Source organism: Tiliqua scincoides, chromosome 2 (assembly GCF_035046505.1).
Source record: "Tiliqua scincoides isolate rTilSci1 chromosome 2, rTilSci1.hap2, whole genome shotgun sequence".
NCBI lineage: Eukaryota > Metazoa > Chordata > Lepidosauria > Squamata > Scincidae > Tiliqua > Tiliqua scincoides.
In genome coordinates, this window is record NC_089822.1 from 101,795,074 (window position 1) to 101,811,301 (window position 16,228).

The 16,228-nt window shown below is 44.6% G+C and overlaps 1 protein-coding gene across 1 annotated transcript in view; it reads left to right on the forward strand.

The window, feature by feature from the left end:
• The first annotated feature begins 8,997 nt into the window (after positions 1-8,997).
• LOC136642116 (rap1 GTPase-activating protein 1-like) overlaps positions 8,998-16,228 on the forward strand; it is a 35,985-nt gene continuing 28,754 nt past the window's right edge. The window contains exons 1-4 of the mRNA XM_066618349.1: positions 8,998-9,015; positions 12,252-12,299; positions 12,989-13,027; positions 14,318-14,509. Of these exons, the coding sequence (XP_066474446.1) occupies positions 8,998-9,015; positions 12,252-12,299; positions 12,989-13,027; positions 14,318-14,509 (297 nt within the window). The remainder of the gene's footprint in view (positions 9,016-12,251; positions 12,300-12,988; positions 13,028-14,317; positions 14,510-16,228) is intronic.

Sequence of the window (16,228 nt, forward strand, 5' to 3'; positions counted from 1 at the left end):
TAGCTGTCAAAAACCCACCCAAATTGTGTGAGGTATATGTGTGTAGTGGCTCGTACTCATCAGATATAAATGCTCAGTTTCAGCATTTTGCGGCCCTCAGTGCACTATTCTAGGACAGAGGGCCCAAACCTATCCAATTTTCCAGTGGTGGTGCAGCTGTACCAATGGGGCATGTGCTGCATCCTGTAGTGCAGGGGTTCCTAAACTTTTTGGCTGAAGGACTGCATCAAATATCTGGCACACTGTTGAGGGCCAGGAAAAAAAATTAAATATAAAATGTAAATGAATACATTTGGTATGTCCAAGATTTTTCCAAGCACCAGCACAGCCCAAGCAATAAAGCACACACTTAAATGGACCCCCATTCCCCCACAATCACAACTCTGGTTGTGTTTGGTCAACTGGGCCAGAGGCTCTCAGGGGATCACAGGCTGGCCGAGGGCTGAATAGAGGTTCTCTGCAGGCTGCATCTGGCCCCTGGGCTGGGGTTTGGAGACCCCTGCTGTAGTGGGAAGGCATTCACTGAGGCCTCCTCAATATATGGGGACATTTGGTACCTTACCTCAGGGCTGCATTGTGGCTGCACCGGAGGTAGAAAATTGGATAGGATTGGGCCCTGAAATGGCAATTCTGTACACTCTTACCTGGGAGTAAATTCCACTGAATTCAGTGAGACTTGCTTCTGTGTAGGCATGTCTAGGATTGTCTTGTGAGTTTTCTTAATTCATATATTGCAAACATACTTACAGGGCAATCCAGCTAAGGACCAAACCAGATATAATTTTAAATGACATCATTTGCTCCTCTTGGTTTTTTTTTTTTGTAAATAGCAACCAGGAGAGTTGAATTAGGACTGTGGTAGAAAGAGCTTCCCGTATGAAAATTCCTTCCACCCCCCAGCTGCTCTTCAGTGTGGGCAAGAAGCTGCTATTGGCATTAATGGCAACTTCCCTCCAATCCCCTGAGAAGTACGACCCGTGGGGGTGGGGGGGAACCATGGCATCAGGGCAAAGGTTAGGACCTCTTCTCACATGGTCCTAACCTTTATTGCTCCCCTCTTTTTACCTGCTTTTATAAATTTAAAAAAAAAAAATCCAGAAGGGCAACTGACACATTTAAAGTCACATCTATTCCAACCAATGCCTGACTACCATATTGGATATAAGGTGATAAACTCTCATGAAGACCCAAGTTTCCACTACTGAAGATATGCTATGTTTCCAGTTCTTCTTCTCACTTCTCCCCTTTTAGATCTGTCATGTTCATTCCTTTCTGAGTGACTCTCTCTTTCTTGGTTGCTCTCGAGCATTCCTGGTACCCTGCAGTGTCACCCCAGGAGTTTCCTGCTCTTGCGCAGTGTAGGCCAATAACTGCGTGCCAATCTTCTTTTTCTCATTTGATGTGTGTCTCAGGAAAGCAAAGGAAGTAACAATTTAAGGGTTTTTTTGTGGGAGGGGGGAGAGTGAGGTTTGGGAACAGAAATCTATGCCCTCTGGAGAAAGAGGGCAAGTCTGTGCTTGCCTACACAGAGAAAAAAACCTGTGCATAGAAAGTTGGAGAACCCAGCTGGCAGAGAGAAGAGGCTACAGGAGGAGAGGATGTTTTCTCGGAAGCGTAGTTTTACCTTTGGAGCAGATGAAGGGTATGTACAGGTACTTCTTACCAGTCTTGGTTCCTTGTTTGCATGTTCTCCATCCTCCCTTATATATTAACACCCTCTTCCAGGGAGATATGGATACTGTATTTGCACCTCTAAGACTTTGGAATAATTTCCTTCCCCCAACAGGAGAATGAGGACTTTTCTAAGCCTTCCTAGAGGGGTGAGGAAACTGGGAGGCCAAGGAGCAAGTGTACTGAATTGCTTCCTTCGGGTGATGGTTCCTTGCAGTTGGTAGGCCTTCAGTTCTTTCTCCTCATCTGTCTGTCCTTCATAAGGTGACCTTTTTATACCCTTTGTGGTTCTGAAGATGGAGGGAGGAACCTTCTTGCATTTCTCACAAGGCATGTCCTTTCAGGGTAGGATAGTTGGAAAGTAGCCTGCTATGGGCCTGCAATTCTGAATCCTGAGACCAACCTGTTTAGAGCAAATGGATCAGATACATCAGTTCACAACACATCAAAGCAGTTGCCTAGCATTTTTCAGTTATCCCACGGCTATGTTGCTCTTGTTGGGCAGAATGCTGGGAGCAGTGTTGCTACTTTCTGGCAGCAACTGAGAAATTCTTCTTACACATTGCCTCATTTTATATCTGGATAAGTGTCTTCTCTTCCTTTCTCAAAGCAGAGTGTTCAGGGGAGGGCCTAGAACAAATATTCCCAAGGCCCCCTTCTGGTTAAAGCTCTGGATTTAGACTCTCCAATATGAGCACACAAGAGCTGCTGCTTTGTTGTGAATGAAGTTGTGATCTGGAAGCCAGAAAATTCAAATGCAGGCAAGTTCTATATAAACTATAAATATAACATACCACTGGTTTCTTGAGGTGCCTTCAAAAACCTTCCCTGGACCTCCTACCCTGCCCTGATGAGTACTGCTCAGTTTCTAACTTCACGTTTTTAGCTGAGGTGATTGAATGTGTGGTGGCGTCTCTGCTCCAGAAGGTCTTGGTTGAAATTTTGAACCTTTTACTGAACCTTGACCCATTTCAGTCTGGTTTCCCAGCTGGTTTCCCAGACTGAATCCCAAACACAGGTCTAATTCAAGATGCTGGTTATAACCGTAAAGCTCTGAATGGTTTTGATCATCAATACCTTAAGGACCACCTTTGTCATTATGAATCTACCCGTTTGTTAAGACCGAGACTCTGCCCTGTGTTTTGTCATTGAGTGAGCTCAACTGTTACTGTCAAAGACACATGTAGCATGCACACACAGGGGGAGTGCTGTATGTGCAGGGACAAAGTGCAACAGCTCGATAGTCTGGCATAGAATGAGGAGAAAGGCAGAGATATGAGTGCAACAATATATGGCTTTTATTGTGGGGATCACAGTATAATAAACTGGAGGGGAATCAGGAAGAATGCAATGCAGGTTAGATCCTAGACTCCAACATGCACACTTGCAACACTCATACCAAAGAAGGAAGAGATAGAGACGCTAAGCATTGCATCAGTTTGATTGCACACGAGGCACAGAAGAGTGGAGGGTAGGATTGGTTGTGGGCCAGTGGTTAGGACTGCCAGAGAGGCCAAGGGTTACCTGTCTGAATCTGTTGGAATGAGGCAGAAATCATGGGGCAAGGGTGCCAAGACACAGTGATCTGATCCAAAAGTGGGCAGAGAAAGATTTGAATGGCAAACCCAAGAGGGCTGAGTGGTAGCCTTAAACTAGTTCCTGGGAGGGAAGCAAGGCAAGATAGCCAAGATTGCTTTCCCAGGGAAGGGTTCTGTGAGGTGGCTCCGTAGATGCTGAAGGACCATCCTTGGTTGGATGCTTTCTATTGTTCTGCACCCTCAGGAGTGTGTGGCAGAGGACTCCTGGATTACCCTGGATTACCTGGGCAGGAGGTCTGGTCTAGAGGGTAGAGCCTCCATTTGCCTGAAGATAACATCCAAAGGTCGCCAGTTCGAGGCCACCGGCACCGTGCGACCTTGAAGCAGCTGACAAGCTGAGCCAAGTTATACCATCTGCTCTGAGCATGGGAGGATGGAGGCCAAAATGTGAAGCCAGATCAAGAAAGTAACACCTGAATGTTGTGGTTCTTGTAAGATAGAACATTCTTTCAAATTGTAAAAATCCCTACGGGGATTTAATAAGCCTGCCTACGTAAACCGCCTTGAATAAAGTCTTGAATAAAGACCGAGAAAGGCGGTATATAAATACCTGTATTATTATTATTATTATTATTATTATTATTATTATTATTATTACCCAGAAGACCCATGCCTCAATTACCATACCACTCCTGATGGAATCCACAATGAAGCTGAAAAGGGAAACCAAGGCTGAAGGCACTTCTTTTGTGATCATGAACAATCTTATTTACTTCTGTTTCAGCAGGCAACCAGAATGTCCTCTAGTTTAAGGTTTAAATCTGCTGGCCAAGCCAGATGCAGCCGCTCATGGAATTTTCCTAAAGGCAAAATTTCTTCTAAGTTAGCCTATGGGGGGACAGGTCAGTGGTTGATCTGATAAACCAACATTTGGCCTTTTACCTATTAGGATCGGAGGCGGCTTTGCTATCTGTCCAGACAAAATACCACAGTGGTCCGGGTCAAGTGGTCCGGGTCAAGTTTGCCTGATATGCATCCAGCAGGAGAAACATAAAATATATTCTGGGAACTATAGTTTGGTGAGATGCCAAGAATGAACTCTTAAAGATCCTGAGTGCCTTACCAAACTACGATTCCCAGAATTATGTGGGAAGATAACTATTAGAGTTGTTGTGGACTAACTCAAAACCACTGTTTCCCAACCTGTGGTCCATGGAGGTCTCAGGAAAAAAAAAAAAAAGATTGCCTTTAATCACTTCCAGTGTCTCACTGAGCAAGCTTTCCCCTTTGGAGCACCAGAGAGGGCGGCAAACAGATCTCTCATAGCCACAGCTGATAGCAAAAGCAGCAATCTCACAAATCTTCTCTAAAAGTGACAAATCTAATAAATCTCTAATAATCTCTATTACGAATTTAATCATATTTTTTATGTGCGGGGTAGGGGTTGAACATGGTCCACAATTAATCCAGTCGGTGGTCTGCGGGCTCCTGACCTTGGGAACCACTGCTCTGAACCATCTGCAAAAAGAGGAAAACAAATAACGTGTGTGAAGCATGCTGTTCCCTCAAAGTATCATAACAATATTAGGTTTGTAATTATTTATTATAGGTAAGGTTGTTATTCTTTTGTTAGTCGGACTTGTACAATCACATTTGGGCAGATAGCACAGTATTAGTGTACTTGAAAATTTAGCGACAGCCCAACAAGATTTGTTGTTTTTTGGCTGTTGACCCCAGTCAGCCTCCAGGTTCCTCCATTCACATACCAAGGTTCCACACCCTAACCTGCCCTTGCCTTGGATGAGAAAAGTGAGATGGTTTAAATTCAAAGCTGGCAACTTTTGACTTACTGGAACTGGGCAAGAGGTGAGCTGTTTCAGAGTTGGCCTCTTGGATTACTCTAAGCTCTGTGTGTGATTCTTCAGATGTTTGGACTTCTAATAAGCCATTTAATTGGCATGAGTCACAAATAAGTAACCTATGTGAATACTGAGCAATAACTAGGGTTTTTTTTTTTTAATGTGCTTATTTGTTCTGGAGACATACTGAGAATCAGACTCTTACAGGAATTCTTCTAAGTAGGTTGATTGGAAGCAATAATTGCCCCCTGATGACTTGCATTATCTTCAGTGAGAAATAGATGTGGGAGACAAAGCTGCTTCTCCTCCACATACAGGTAGGGTCTCAGAATAGCAAAGCTACAGCTTCTCCACCTAAGTCCAGCCCAGGGCCTAGGAGAGGGGGGTAAAGGGGGTAATTTGAACCCAAGCCCAGGAGCCAAAGAAGGGGGCCCAGAGATTTCCTGGGATCTTACATTTTACAATCTGACCCAGACTCACTGCCCACGTGGGATGCTGGGGGCATTACCGTGGGCACATGGCAGCAACTACTGCCACAAGCCATACACACCAAGCCCAGGAATGCATACATTCCTTTACAGAGTCGCAACTGGGAGGAAACTGACCTACTACAGTAGCTCTTTGGCTTGCGGATCCACTGACCATGAAAGAGTGTGGAGGAGCTCAGGGACACAGCTGCAGGACTGCAGCTACTGCAAAAGTTGGTTTTGGCGTACACAGGACACCTTCCATTCTAGTGGGAGCCTAAATACAATGAGATTAATCTCCTGCAATGATTTTCTATATTTGAAAGATTTTAAAGAGGCTTAGGAGTGTGTTGGGTTTTCCATATCTAGCTTCCAATGCCAGTCAGGCAGGTAGGTGTGAGTTCTGCATTGGGAAGACTGGTAGACCTGGGCTCCAAAAACTATTCCGGCTGTTGCCACTTTCCCCTGTCAGTTTTGCCCGCATTCTGCCCACCTCCATTGCCACCCCCCAACTCTGTTTCACCCCCTCCCTCTTTGGGAGGGGTCCCAAAAGAAACTTGGTACCCCCTGATAAAATTCCTCTCGGAGGCCTTGGTCCAGCCTGAATATTTGGCAGTCTGTCTGGGAACTATCTCAAAGTGGCAAGTCATGCATCTTGACATTCTCTGTGCCAAAGACTTGCACTTGGATACAGTTCTCATAAAACCACACAAGCCCTTTCATTGTTTGGGTAAATAGCTTACATGTCTTAAGTGTACTTGCTAGCTTTTGGGAACGGCTATTAACGCCAAGGACTTTGTAACTTGCTAGTTGCTATCTTGTGCTGCCTGGGACGGGGGAGGGTAAATTCACATTACATGGCATTGCTTCTGTTTCTTATTCATGCTAGGGAAACATTTGCCACTGTTATAGACAATATGGATATTAAGGGAGAGACTGTGCATTGTCGGAATCCCTAAGGTACTGCAATGTGTTTCTGTGCACGTAGCAACTTATTTTACTTCCACAGCCAGGATCCCTGTTGATTGAAGCTGAGCCACCCCTTGTCATATGATCACCAGATTGGCCTGTTGGTTATTGGCTTGCAGCCAACAGAGTGTATGATGGGTAGGTCTTGTCTTTCCAGCATAACACCTATGAGAAGGATTTGAGCTCTTGCCATTCACAGAATGTGGCCCTGCTACTTGTCAAATCCACCTCTATGACTTTTCAGGATTTTTTTCTTTTAATTGGTCATGTTGTTGCTTGTAATTCAGGTTCACTCAAATACTTAGCAGTAGGTACCACTGAGCTGGAATGGCTCCTCCTGATAAGAATAATGAATACAGATTCATGCAAATACACTGTGCTATCAGAAATGCATTGGATGCTGTGTTAAAATGGTGGTGGCCCTGAAAATAATATATATGGCGCCTAGGTTAGAAAGTGTTGTAAGGCTGTGGAAGAGCAGTCCTGTTGAGCTTAGACACAATGGTATGGGGACCTCACTAGCGGAATACAAGGAAAGATGCAGCAGTGAACAGAGGGCGGGTGGTGAAACACTGCTATACAGACAGAACTCAACAGCCTAGAGGCCTGTAAAGGACACTTGGGCCTCATTTGTGACCAAGAGAACTTTTGTGTTCAGTTTGATTCAATGCGTGTCTAGGCTTTTTAAAAACTGAAATCTCCATGGTACAGTATATTTGTGAAAAATACTGCTTATAAATTGTTTATAAGTGTAAAAAGTTTTTGCTTATAAACTATTTCTGTCCAGAAAAAAACAGTTTGTGGTCATGTTATCACGGAATTTTTGGCTAAGTATTGTCCAAAACCTTATCTCCTCATGATTCTTTTTGGAAATATGGTGTGATTGTTCAAATTCAGTCTCGACTGGTTCTGAAGTCCATGGGTCTTATGGATACAAAGGTTCCAGTTCTTGTGCTTATAGAGACAAGAATCAGCATTGGGGGGGGCAAGAAGACTTTGCAAACAGAGAACTCTTACATGTATTTGTTGCTTTGGGGATTCTATTAAGCTCTGAGGTGATGAATTGGAATGACCCCCTTTTTGTGCAGGAGGTCTGATGAGGCAGAGCACTGCATCGGTGACATCCTAGACTCACCCATCCAGGACCTTCAGGCTGCCCTTATTCCAGCTGTTCAAAACAAGGTAAGGAACTGCTGTTGCTTCTCCCTGTCTTTGGCAGATGCCCATGACCACAGAAGGAGCAGTGCTGGCAATGTGAATTTGAACTGGAAACTATGCATACGCCTATGGGTAGTTCATCCGGTTGTGTGTGTATGTTACCTTTTGACCATATCAAAAGGGCAGCATGTATGCCATAATTCTGTTCAAGAGCAAAATGTTGTTTCATGTGGTGTTGCCATATACTGAGTTGCTTCTTGTAGCCATTGTTGTTGGCCTCTCAACCTTTCTTATTCCAGTCACCAGTTTGAGATCATTTTGACTCCTTATGCCAGGAACGGAATCTGTGGCCGTCTGCATGTAAAATACATGCTCAGCCACTGAGCCGTGGCCTCTCCCTATGAGAAAAAGAAACTGAAAATCTGCTTTTAAAAAATAAGGCCCACTAGCCCTGTGGTTGCAAAGATAACATCTGAAAGTATGTGGGCAAAGCATAATGAAACCTCAGGCGTTGGAAGAAAAGTCCCAGTGGCTGGTGTTGGGGTCCTTCTCTACCTGCATAATCCTTGCCCCTCTATGAGTAGCAGAAACAGAATTATGGAAAAAAGAATGCATAATTTGCCTTATACTTGTTTAATTTGTATTTCAGATACACCTTGTAGAATTCGGCTTTTCTTGATGGACACTTTGGGTTACCTTGCTATAAAACTTCAAACCTCTAAGTGCAGTGCTTTTACTTTTGAAAAAGGGTGCGAGACTCTTAATCATGAGATCTTAGAATGATGCAAATTGATTACTATTTTCCTGTCTGGTTTCTGAGTCATTAACACTTATGCAAAGTCTCACCTTCATACCTGTTTCTGCAACAATGAAGGTCAGAATTATTCTGCTTAACAGCAGGGCTGAGAGTTAACAATGTTATGAGGAGCTTTGCGGATTGAAGTTTGCAGGGATGTGCATACTGCAAAAGTCATAACAGAATGAAAGTGAATTGGGCAAGGGGACACCATCTAAGTATCGATTTGCCTTCATCTAGAATTGGAGAGCAGTTGCCCCTTTTCAGCCCAGCACAGTGTCTTTTCTAACTTCTGTTGCTGGTATGTCTTTTGCATTTTTGTCTTTTTAAGATTGTGAGCCGCTTTGAAACAGGGAAGCATCTTGTCATTCTATTTTGCTATGTAAGCCACTTACAGGGAATTTTCTTATTTAAAAAATTGATGCTATGTAAATATTTTTTTAATTTTAATAAGACACATCCTGGGAACCATAATTTAGATTTTGTGACCTTGAAAATTGAGTTCTTATTTTTCTTTGCAGGCTGTGGATTTGTTTGAAATGATTGAAAAAATGCAGGTAAGGTTTGTTTATTCTATCATGCGTTTGATTTCTGATGCTGAATTGCCTTCCATGTGTTATGGTACTTGTGCCCCACTACTGGAAGTGGTATGGAGTTCCAGAAGCTACAGAAGAGCTCAGGTTCCGGCTTCCTTTGGAGGAGCAATCTCTGGGCGCTTAGGATAATTGGGTGCTCTCATATCTTGAGAATGCGGTATGAACATTTGCGTATTTCCTCTTCTGTCGTTTACACCTAATGAGTTCCTAAGTGAAGTAAAAAGTGCTTATTTCTGGTCATCATCACTTGCTTAATGACATCACTTACAGCCCTCAGCAGGCACCATGAATGCTGTTCAGCCCATTGTATGAAATGAGTTTGAAGGTCTTGATCGACATCCATTGTTCCTGCTAATCTGTTCGGTTGTGTAGCTCGAAACCAAGCTCCATGCAACTTGGAGCTTGGCTGAACCAGAAGTTGGTGATGATGTATTATGTCATCACCAAAGCCAGAAGATGCCTTGTCCCACCATGCAGCAAGCAAAGGGGCACATATAGCAGCATGGGCCCCTTACAGGGAATGTTGACTACATTCCCAGTTAGCAGTTTTGCACCTCGAAAGGTGCCTTGGCTCTTGACTGATTCTCTGCATTCCCGCCTCCCTGAGTCTTGTTCAGGATCTGCCACCACCTCCTGCCTTGGTTTCATGCACTTAGAAGGTCACCTGACCACCTTGAATAGAGCGGAGGAAGAGGAAACAGTCACACTTGATCTCTTCTCTGAAGCAAATGGTCCTGAGGGCCCCAGCAGAGGCTCCCATTTGAGGAGGTTCTTAGAGTATTAAGTTGTTAATCCTGTTTTATCCATTCCAGGCAAACTGGCTAAGCATTGCATCAGGGCCTGGCTCTAGCATAATCAAATCTAATTTCACAACATGTGCATTGAACATGCTGTCCATCCCCCCCACCCCGCATTGTCATACAGTATTGGCTTCTTATTGTTGTATCAATGTCCCTTTATTCCTTCCCTTTGTTGTAACTTTGACCTTTCGTACAGCTTCCTTTTGTTCCCTTGCAAGGTTCTTCCTCTGATCTTAGAAAAGAAAACTTTTTTTGACTGACTTCTGCTTGTTACTGATGTCCTTTCCACAGAGGTTCTGTTAGTTGACCTTCACTTCTCACCAGTGGTGTATGTTTGACTATAGGCTCCCAGGAACTGAAGTCTTGCCTGGGAGAGTCTCATTGTTTGTTTCCCTTGCTGGAGGCTAAACTTCCATTTTGAGCTGGCCCAGAGATGGCAATGGACTCCAAAACTATAAATGGTGCTTAATAGCCTATGATTGGTTGGTTAGGTCAAGACACCAGCAGTGCTGATGCTGCTGGGCTCCTGGTAAAGGCAAGAGCTGTTGCTAGGTGTTGGAAGCCAATAGCGCAGCATCTCTGACATGAGAGACATGTCCAGTGAAGTGCTGTTCTTGGCCCCATGGTGGGCCTATTTGTGTTGCTTGGTTGTCATGGTGTGAGTTTGTGCCAGCATAACTAACTCTGCTGCTCCCTGCCCCAGCCTCTAATAAGCTGCATTAGCTTGTAGCCTCTTGATACTTGAGTGAACACAGTTAGCTTTTCCTCTTGAACAGTTAAGGATAAAAGAAATTGGAGTGGGAAGAGGAAAACTAGGCGGACTGGAACTCTGCTCTGAAGGCTGCCTGGATACTTTGAACAGAAGCTGCCAGAAAGGAGCATTTGAGCAGAGGGAAACGTCTGGGCTTTCCATGCATTTAGCTGATACTGAGGTATATGCTGTGATGCCAGCACCTGTGTGAGAGGGAAACATTTCCCTTAGCAAAACTTACCACTTATAGTCTTTCCCTATTATCTTTCCTAAAACAACAGCTTTGAGGCGGTATCACAGTAGAAGGGGTGCAGGTGCCCTGTTGGGGGACAAAGAGGCATTTGGTCTCTGTCCCAGTATTTCAGACCATGCAATATGATTTTCCCACTTCACCTACATTTCTGACCAAGGTCAACCTAGAAGTGACTAAACACATTTGTGGTGAATGGCAGCCTTTGCTTCTGCCCTGGTCCCCATCCAGACTGGGGTGTGTATACTTTTTATCTCACGAAGGAAGCTGCCATTCATTATATTGTTCCCTCCTGGGGCAAATAGCTGCTGCGGCAACTGCTGATCAGGAATAGGATGGGGGCAAGGGGATTCCCAAACTTTTTTGACTGGCTCCCTTGACCCACTGGGCCATTGGTTGTGGCTCCCCATTAGGGCTATCATTCTCTACACCAGGGGTGTCCAAAGTTTTTGGCAGGACGGTCACATAATCTCTTTGACACTGTGTTGGGGGCCGGGGAAAGAAAGAATTAATTTACATTTAAAATTTGAATAAATTTACATAAGTGTACATAAATGAGTATATTAAAGATGAACTTCTATGAATGAATGAAGGTCTTGCAATAGCTCAAGGCCTATAAAAGGCCTTGCACAAAGCAAGGCTGGCCTTTCCTTTGCTGCCACTACTGCCTCACAGACATGAAACAGCAAGCAGTGGAGGAAGCCCTCATCCCACAGCTCACGCAAAAAGGTCAAACAGTCGCCCTCACGCTGAGAGCAGTTGTGTCGGGCCAGTGCGGGCCGCAACAAATCTCTAGAGGGCCAGAGGCTCATTGGAGACCGGGGGCTCCCTGAGGGCCGCACTGAGAGGCCTTGAGGGCCACATGTGGCCCCAGGACCGGGGTTTGGGCACCCCTGCTCTACACCGTAAAGGGAGGTGGTTTTTTTGCTAGGAGGCCACAGCTCACAATTTGGGAACCACTGGGTTAATGCTTGCCTCCACCTGATACACTGTGTACAAAACAAAAACCACAAGGCCAAAGGCTGTGTTTTAATGAAATACACCTGAGTGGTAGCTATGCATTGTAGTGGCACAAATCCCAGTGGTTTGAAAACAACAGAAGGTAACTGATTTATGTTGATCGCCCTGTTAATAAAATTATTGCATATAATTGTAAACAATACCAAATGGTCTTGTTAAGGTGTTGTGTTATTGTATTGGTGGGGTTTGTTGCAGTTTAACCTTTATTCTGTTCAAGAAAGGGCCTCTGACCTTATGGAGAACCTTACCCCCTTCTTCTGAAATGGTGTGGGGGTTGATAGGGACTGGCATATAAGATCTTGACATTAAGTAGTTGTGAGAGACACACTGGGCTGTGGGGCTTCACTCTCTCCTTTCGTTTTCTTTCTTTGTTTAGAGAAGTCGTTTGGATGAGCAAAGATGTTCGCTTCCTGCTCCCCTAAAGGTCAGTTCCGTTCACTAATTCCAGTATTACAATCTCCTGTGCAATTTTGGAATTAAAAATGGTAATTAGGCAAACTAACTCACACATCGTCTCTGTATATGGAAAGCTGGCTTCCAGTATTCCATCACGCTTCAGAGTGACCTACAAACAGAACACAAGATGGGACTATGCAGATGGGGCAAACTTGATCTTGTTAATGGCTAGGGAGTAAAAGAATAGAGGCAGATTTAACCACATCCCTAATAGTGTCCATGAGTATATCCCCTTATTTTTTTCCTGCATGAATAATAATAATAATAATGGCAACCTTTCATTTATATGGGTTTTCATTGTATGAGTCTGGGGGGATGGAATGGGAACTAATAGAGGATGGTGTGGTAGACAGAAAGCCAAAATCATGTTGGGGAAAGTAGAATTGTAGGAAGTAAGGGGAAGAGCAGTATTTCCAGAAGCTAGGAATTATAGGTCATTTTCCTCCCTTCCAGCCATTTATATAGTGGTGGGATGAAAGGAACAGATGAGATGAAAGAATTGCAGACCATAAGTATTGTCTTGAACTCAATAGTTCTCCCGCAAGTTTCAGCCAGGTAACAGATGTGGTGGGATGAAGGAAGCCGAAGCAGTGCAATATACCTGATTCCTGACTCCTTGCTCCATAACTTTCCTAATGGACTTTTTGTTTTTTTCAGAGAGAAGAGGAATATATTCCATATCCTAGCATCCATGAGGTGAGATGTTGCAAAAACAATTGCATTTTGGTTTTGAGTTCAAGTGCATTCAGTGAACACCAGCCAAGTTCTGATTCTAGTGTTACCAAAAAAGGTGGATCACATGTTTGTGTGAATCATTGTACACTAGAACTCTTAGAACAGCATTCAAGGCAGGTTTGTCAGAAAAAAAGCCAGCTATATTCATGGGGTGATAGAAACACCTTCTCTATGGAGTAGGTGTTGGGATTTTTTTTTTAAATTACAGATGGAAAACAATTTTAAAGAAAATCAATATACGCATGAAATTGGTTGTATAAGCTTGATCTTTTTATTAAAAGGCAGATCTTTATGGTTGTGACTTCAGGCTGATTTGTTCTTCTGTTCGTTTCAGTTTCCAGTACAAATAAGATCACAGTAGTATTGCTGCAGTTTAAAATGCTGAGCTTAACTCCTGTAAACACTTGATTTTTATCAGAAGAGAGACTTTGGGGTGGCAACTGTGAAGAAAGCCGATTCCATGTTTGGGTTCATTAGAAAAGGGAGTGAGAATAAAATGGACGATATTATTATGCCATTGTTCTAATTGATGGTAAAGCCACATCCAGAGTAATGTGTCCAGTTCTGGTCACCACGTCTCAGAAAGGATTTAGTGGCACTAGAGAAGGTGCAGAAGAGAGCGACCAAAATGATTAGCAGGCTGGGACAACTCCCTATGTAGAAAGAAGGTGCCGGAGGGGTGGACGTAATTACAACATATAAAATAATGCACAGGTTGGATAGAATGGATAGAGAGAATACCAGAACCAGGAGGACATCCACTAAACTTGACTGCTTGGAGAGTAAGAACAGACAAAAGAAAATATTTCTACACTGAGCATGTAATTATTCTGTGGAATTCCTTGTTGTGATATTGTGGTGGCACCTGGCTTTGGTGCTTTTAAAAGGGGATTGGACAGATTTGTGGAGGAAAAGTCCATCACAGGTTACAAGTCATGATGACTGTATGCAGTTTTTGGGTTTTAGAGGTAGCCTATCTCTGAATGCCAAGTGCAATGTAATGGCAGCAGGATAGAGACGTCTTGTTGACTTGTGTGCTCCCAGAAGCGTCTGGTGGGCCATTGTGAGATACAGGAAGCTGAACTAGGTGGGCCGTTGGCCAGATCCAGCAGGGATATTCTTATACTTTCAACTAAGGTTTTGATTCATTGTAGTTCAGCTGATGACATCAGTTCGAACCAGTGATTCAGGTTTTTCCTATCTTGACTCCCCATTCACACCTGCTCCACCGCCATTGCTGTCTTCTGACAGGTGTTACGGAGAGGGTGGCCTTACCCCCTCATTATCTTGCCCCAGTTTGGGGGTTACTGGATCGAAGGCACCTGTCACAGCCTGCCAAGCTCAGGCCTGGAATTACACGACCTGCCATCCCCTTCAAGTAGCAAAGTGAAGCTGGAGTGTGACCCGATAGCCAAGCTCTACCGTAGGCACTTCCTGGGAAAGGTAAGAGAAGGTCTAAAGCTCATTAATGTCATCCCAGATCTTCACGTTCTGTTGTTTGCCTTGTGCATGATTTGTAAGATCTGCCTATAAATTTTCATTTTCCTAAGGCATTAAAATAATGTTAGGTCTGAATGGACAAAATCTGCAAGTTTTAATGAGTAGATCAGTCAACTTAAACTGGTGAAGGCTGATTTTAATCAATAAGGGCACACTTTTTAAAAAGACTACAGTGGACCCTCTGCATCTGCTGGTCCTGTGTCTGCAGATTTAACCATCTGCAGATACAGAGCATCCACATGGGTGCCTCCAGAGACTTTCCGCAATTACTTACCTATAGCCTCTAGAGGTCTCTCCTGGGTTGTACCTGGCCAGCGACCCACTTGGTTGGCCTCTGCAGACCTCAGAATGGGTTGCAGAAGCCTCTGGAAGCTACTTCTGATTTTCACAGACAACTTCCGGTTTGAGCAGAAGTAGCTTCAGGAGGCTTCTGCTGGTCATTCTGAGGCCCACGGAGGCCAAGAGCTACAAGAAAGTTTCAAGTTCTCAAGCTTCCATCACTATCTGAGGAAGGCACTTTAAAAATATCCATCTTTGTTTCAATGGGCAGCCCAATCCTAAGCCCAGCCTTGGCGGCACCGAGAAAAGCTGCTGCCAGATCCTGCGCGCCCCGGGCTACTGCAGGAGGTGCCTTGGGAGAAGGGGACTTTTGTCCCTTTCTCCCGGGTAAGGTAAGCAGTCCTGCAATGGGGCTACTCACTATACCGCCGACCAAAAGGTCAGCAGTAAAGTAAAGGCATTCGTGTAGGGCGCCGAGCCCTCCATGAACGCTTTGGATCCTGTGGAGCGGAACTCCATGGACCTGCCTCCCTCCCTCCACCGACACGCCTCCCGCCTGCCCCCTCCCCGTGTCACGCCTCCTCGTCACGTATCCCCCCTGCCCTCTCTCCGCCCCCCGCCGGCCTGCCCCCTACCCGGAACGCCTCCTCCCTGTCCCCACCGTGGCTGTGCCGTGGCTCGGCGGTCCGTGAGACCGCCGAGCCACGGAAGCTGGGCTATCGCCCTGTGCTACCCCAGCACAGGCCGGTGCTGGGCTAGCATGGGTGGGAGCCCGGCGGTGAAGCTCACAAACGTGCCTTACAGCACATTTGCAACAATCCACGGCAGCACGGAGCCACGGCATGGAGCCCAGGATTGGGCTTTGAATTGGTTAAAAAAAACTTCTTATTCAGCTCTGTAACTGGCTGACAGCTCCCATATTTATTTATTGCAATGTTACAAATCATAGAGTAAATACTAGTTCATTAAAATATTCTGTACCCAAACAGAAGAGTTTTCTCCCAGCTTCCTCTAAAGTCCAGTGGGCTTATTAATTATTACACTTATTGCTAACTGGGCAAAGAGTCACCTTTTAAACTTGTTTCATATTTAGCTGTCTCCCCCCCCCCCCCCCGGCATGGTGTCTTTTTTTTTTTCCCCCCAGTGACTGTTGCTGGTGTCTCTCTTTGTGTGTGCGCGCGCGCGCGCGTGTGTTTAAAGATTGTGAGTCCTTTGGGAACCGGGAATCATTATTGATTGATTTTACTGTGTAAACTACTCTTGCTTGAAAAGCGGTATATAAGTACTCTTAATAAAGATATGAATTGCTTAATTATCACAAACAATAAAGAGTTTTGTGCATTTCAAAGATTAAAGCGCTTCTTGTAGCATAAATTTTTGTAG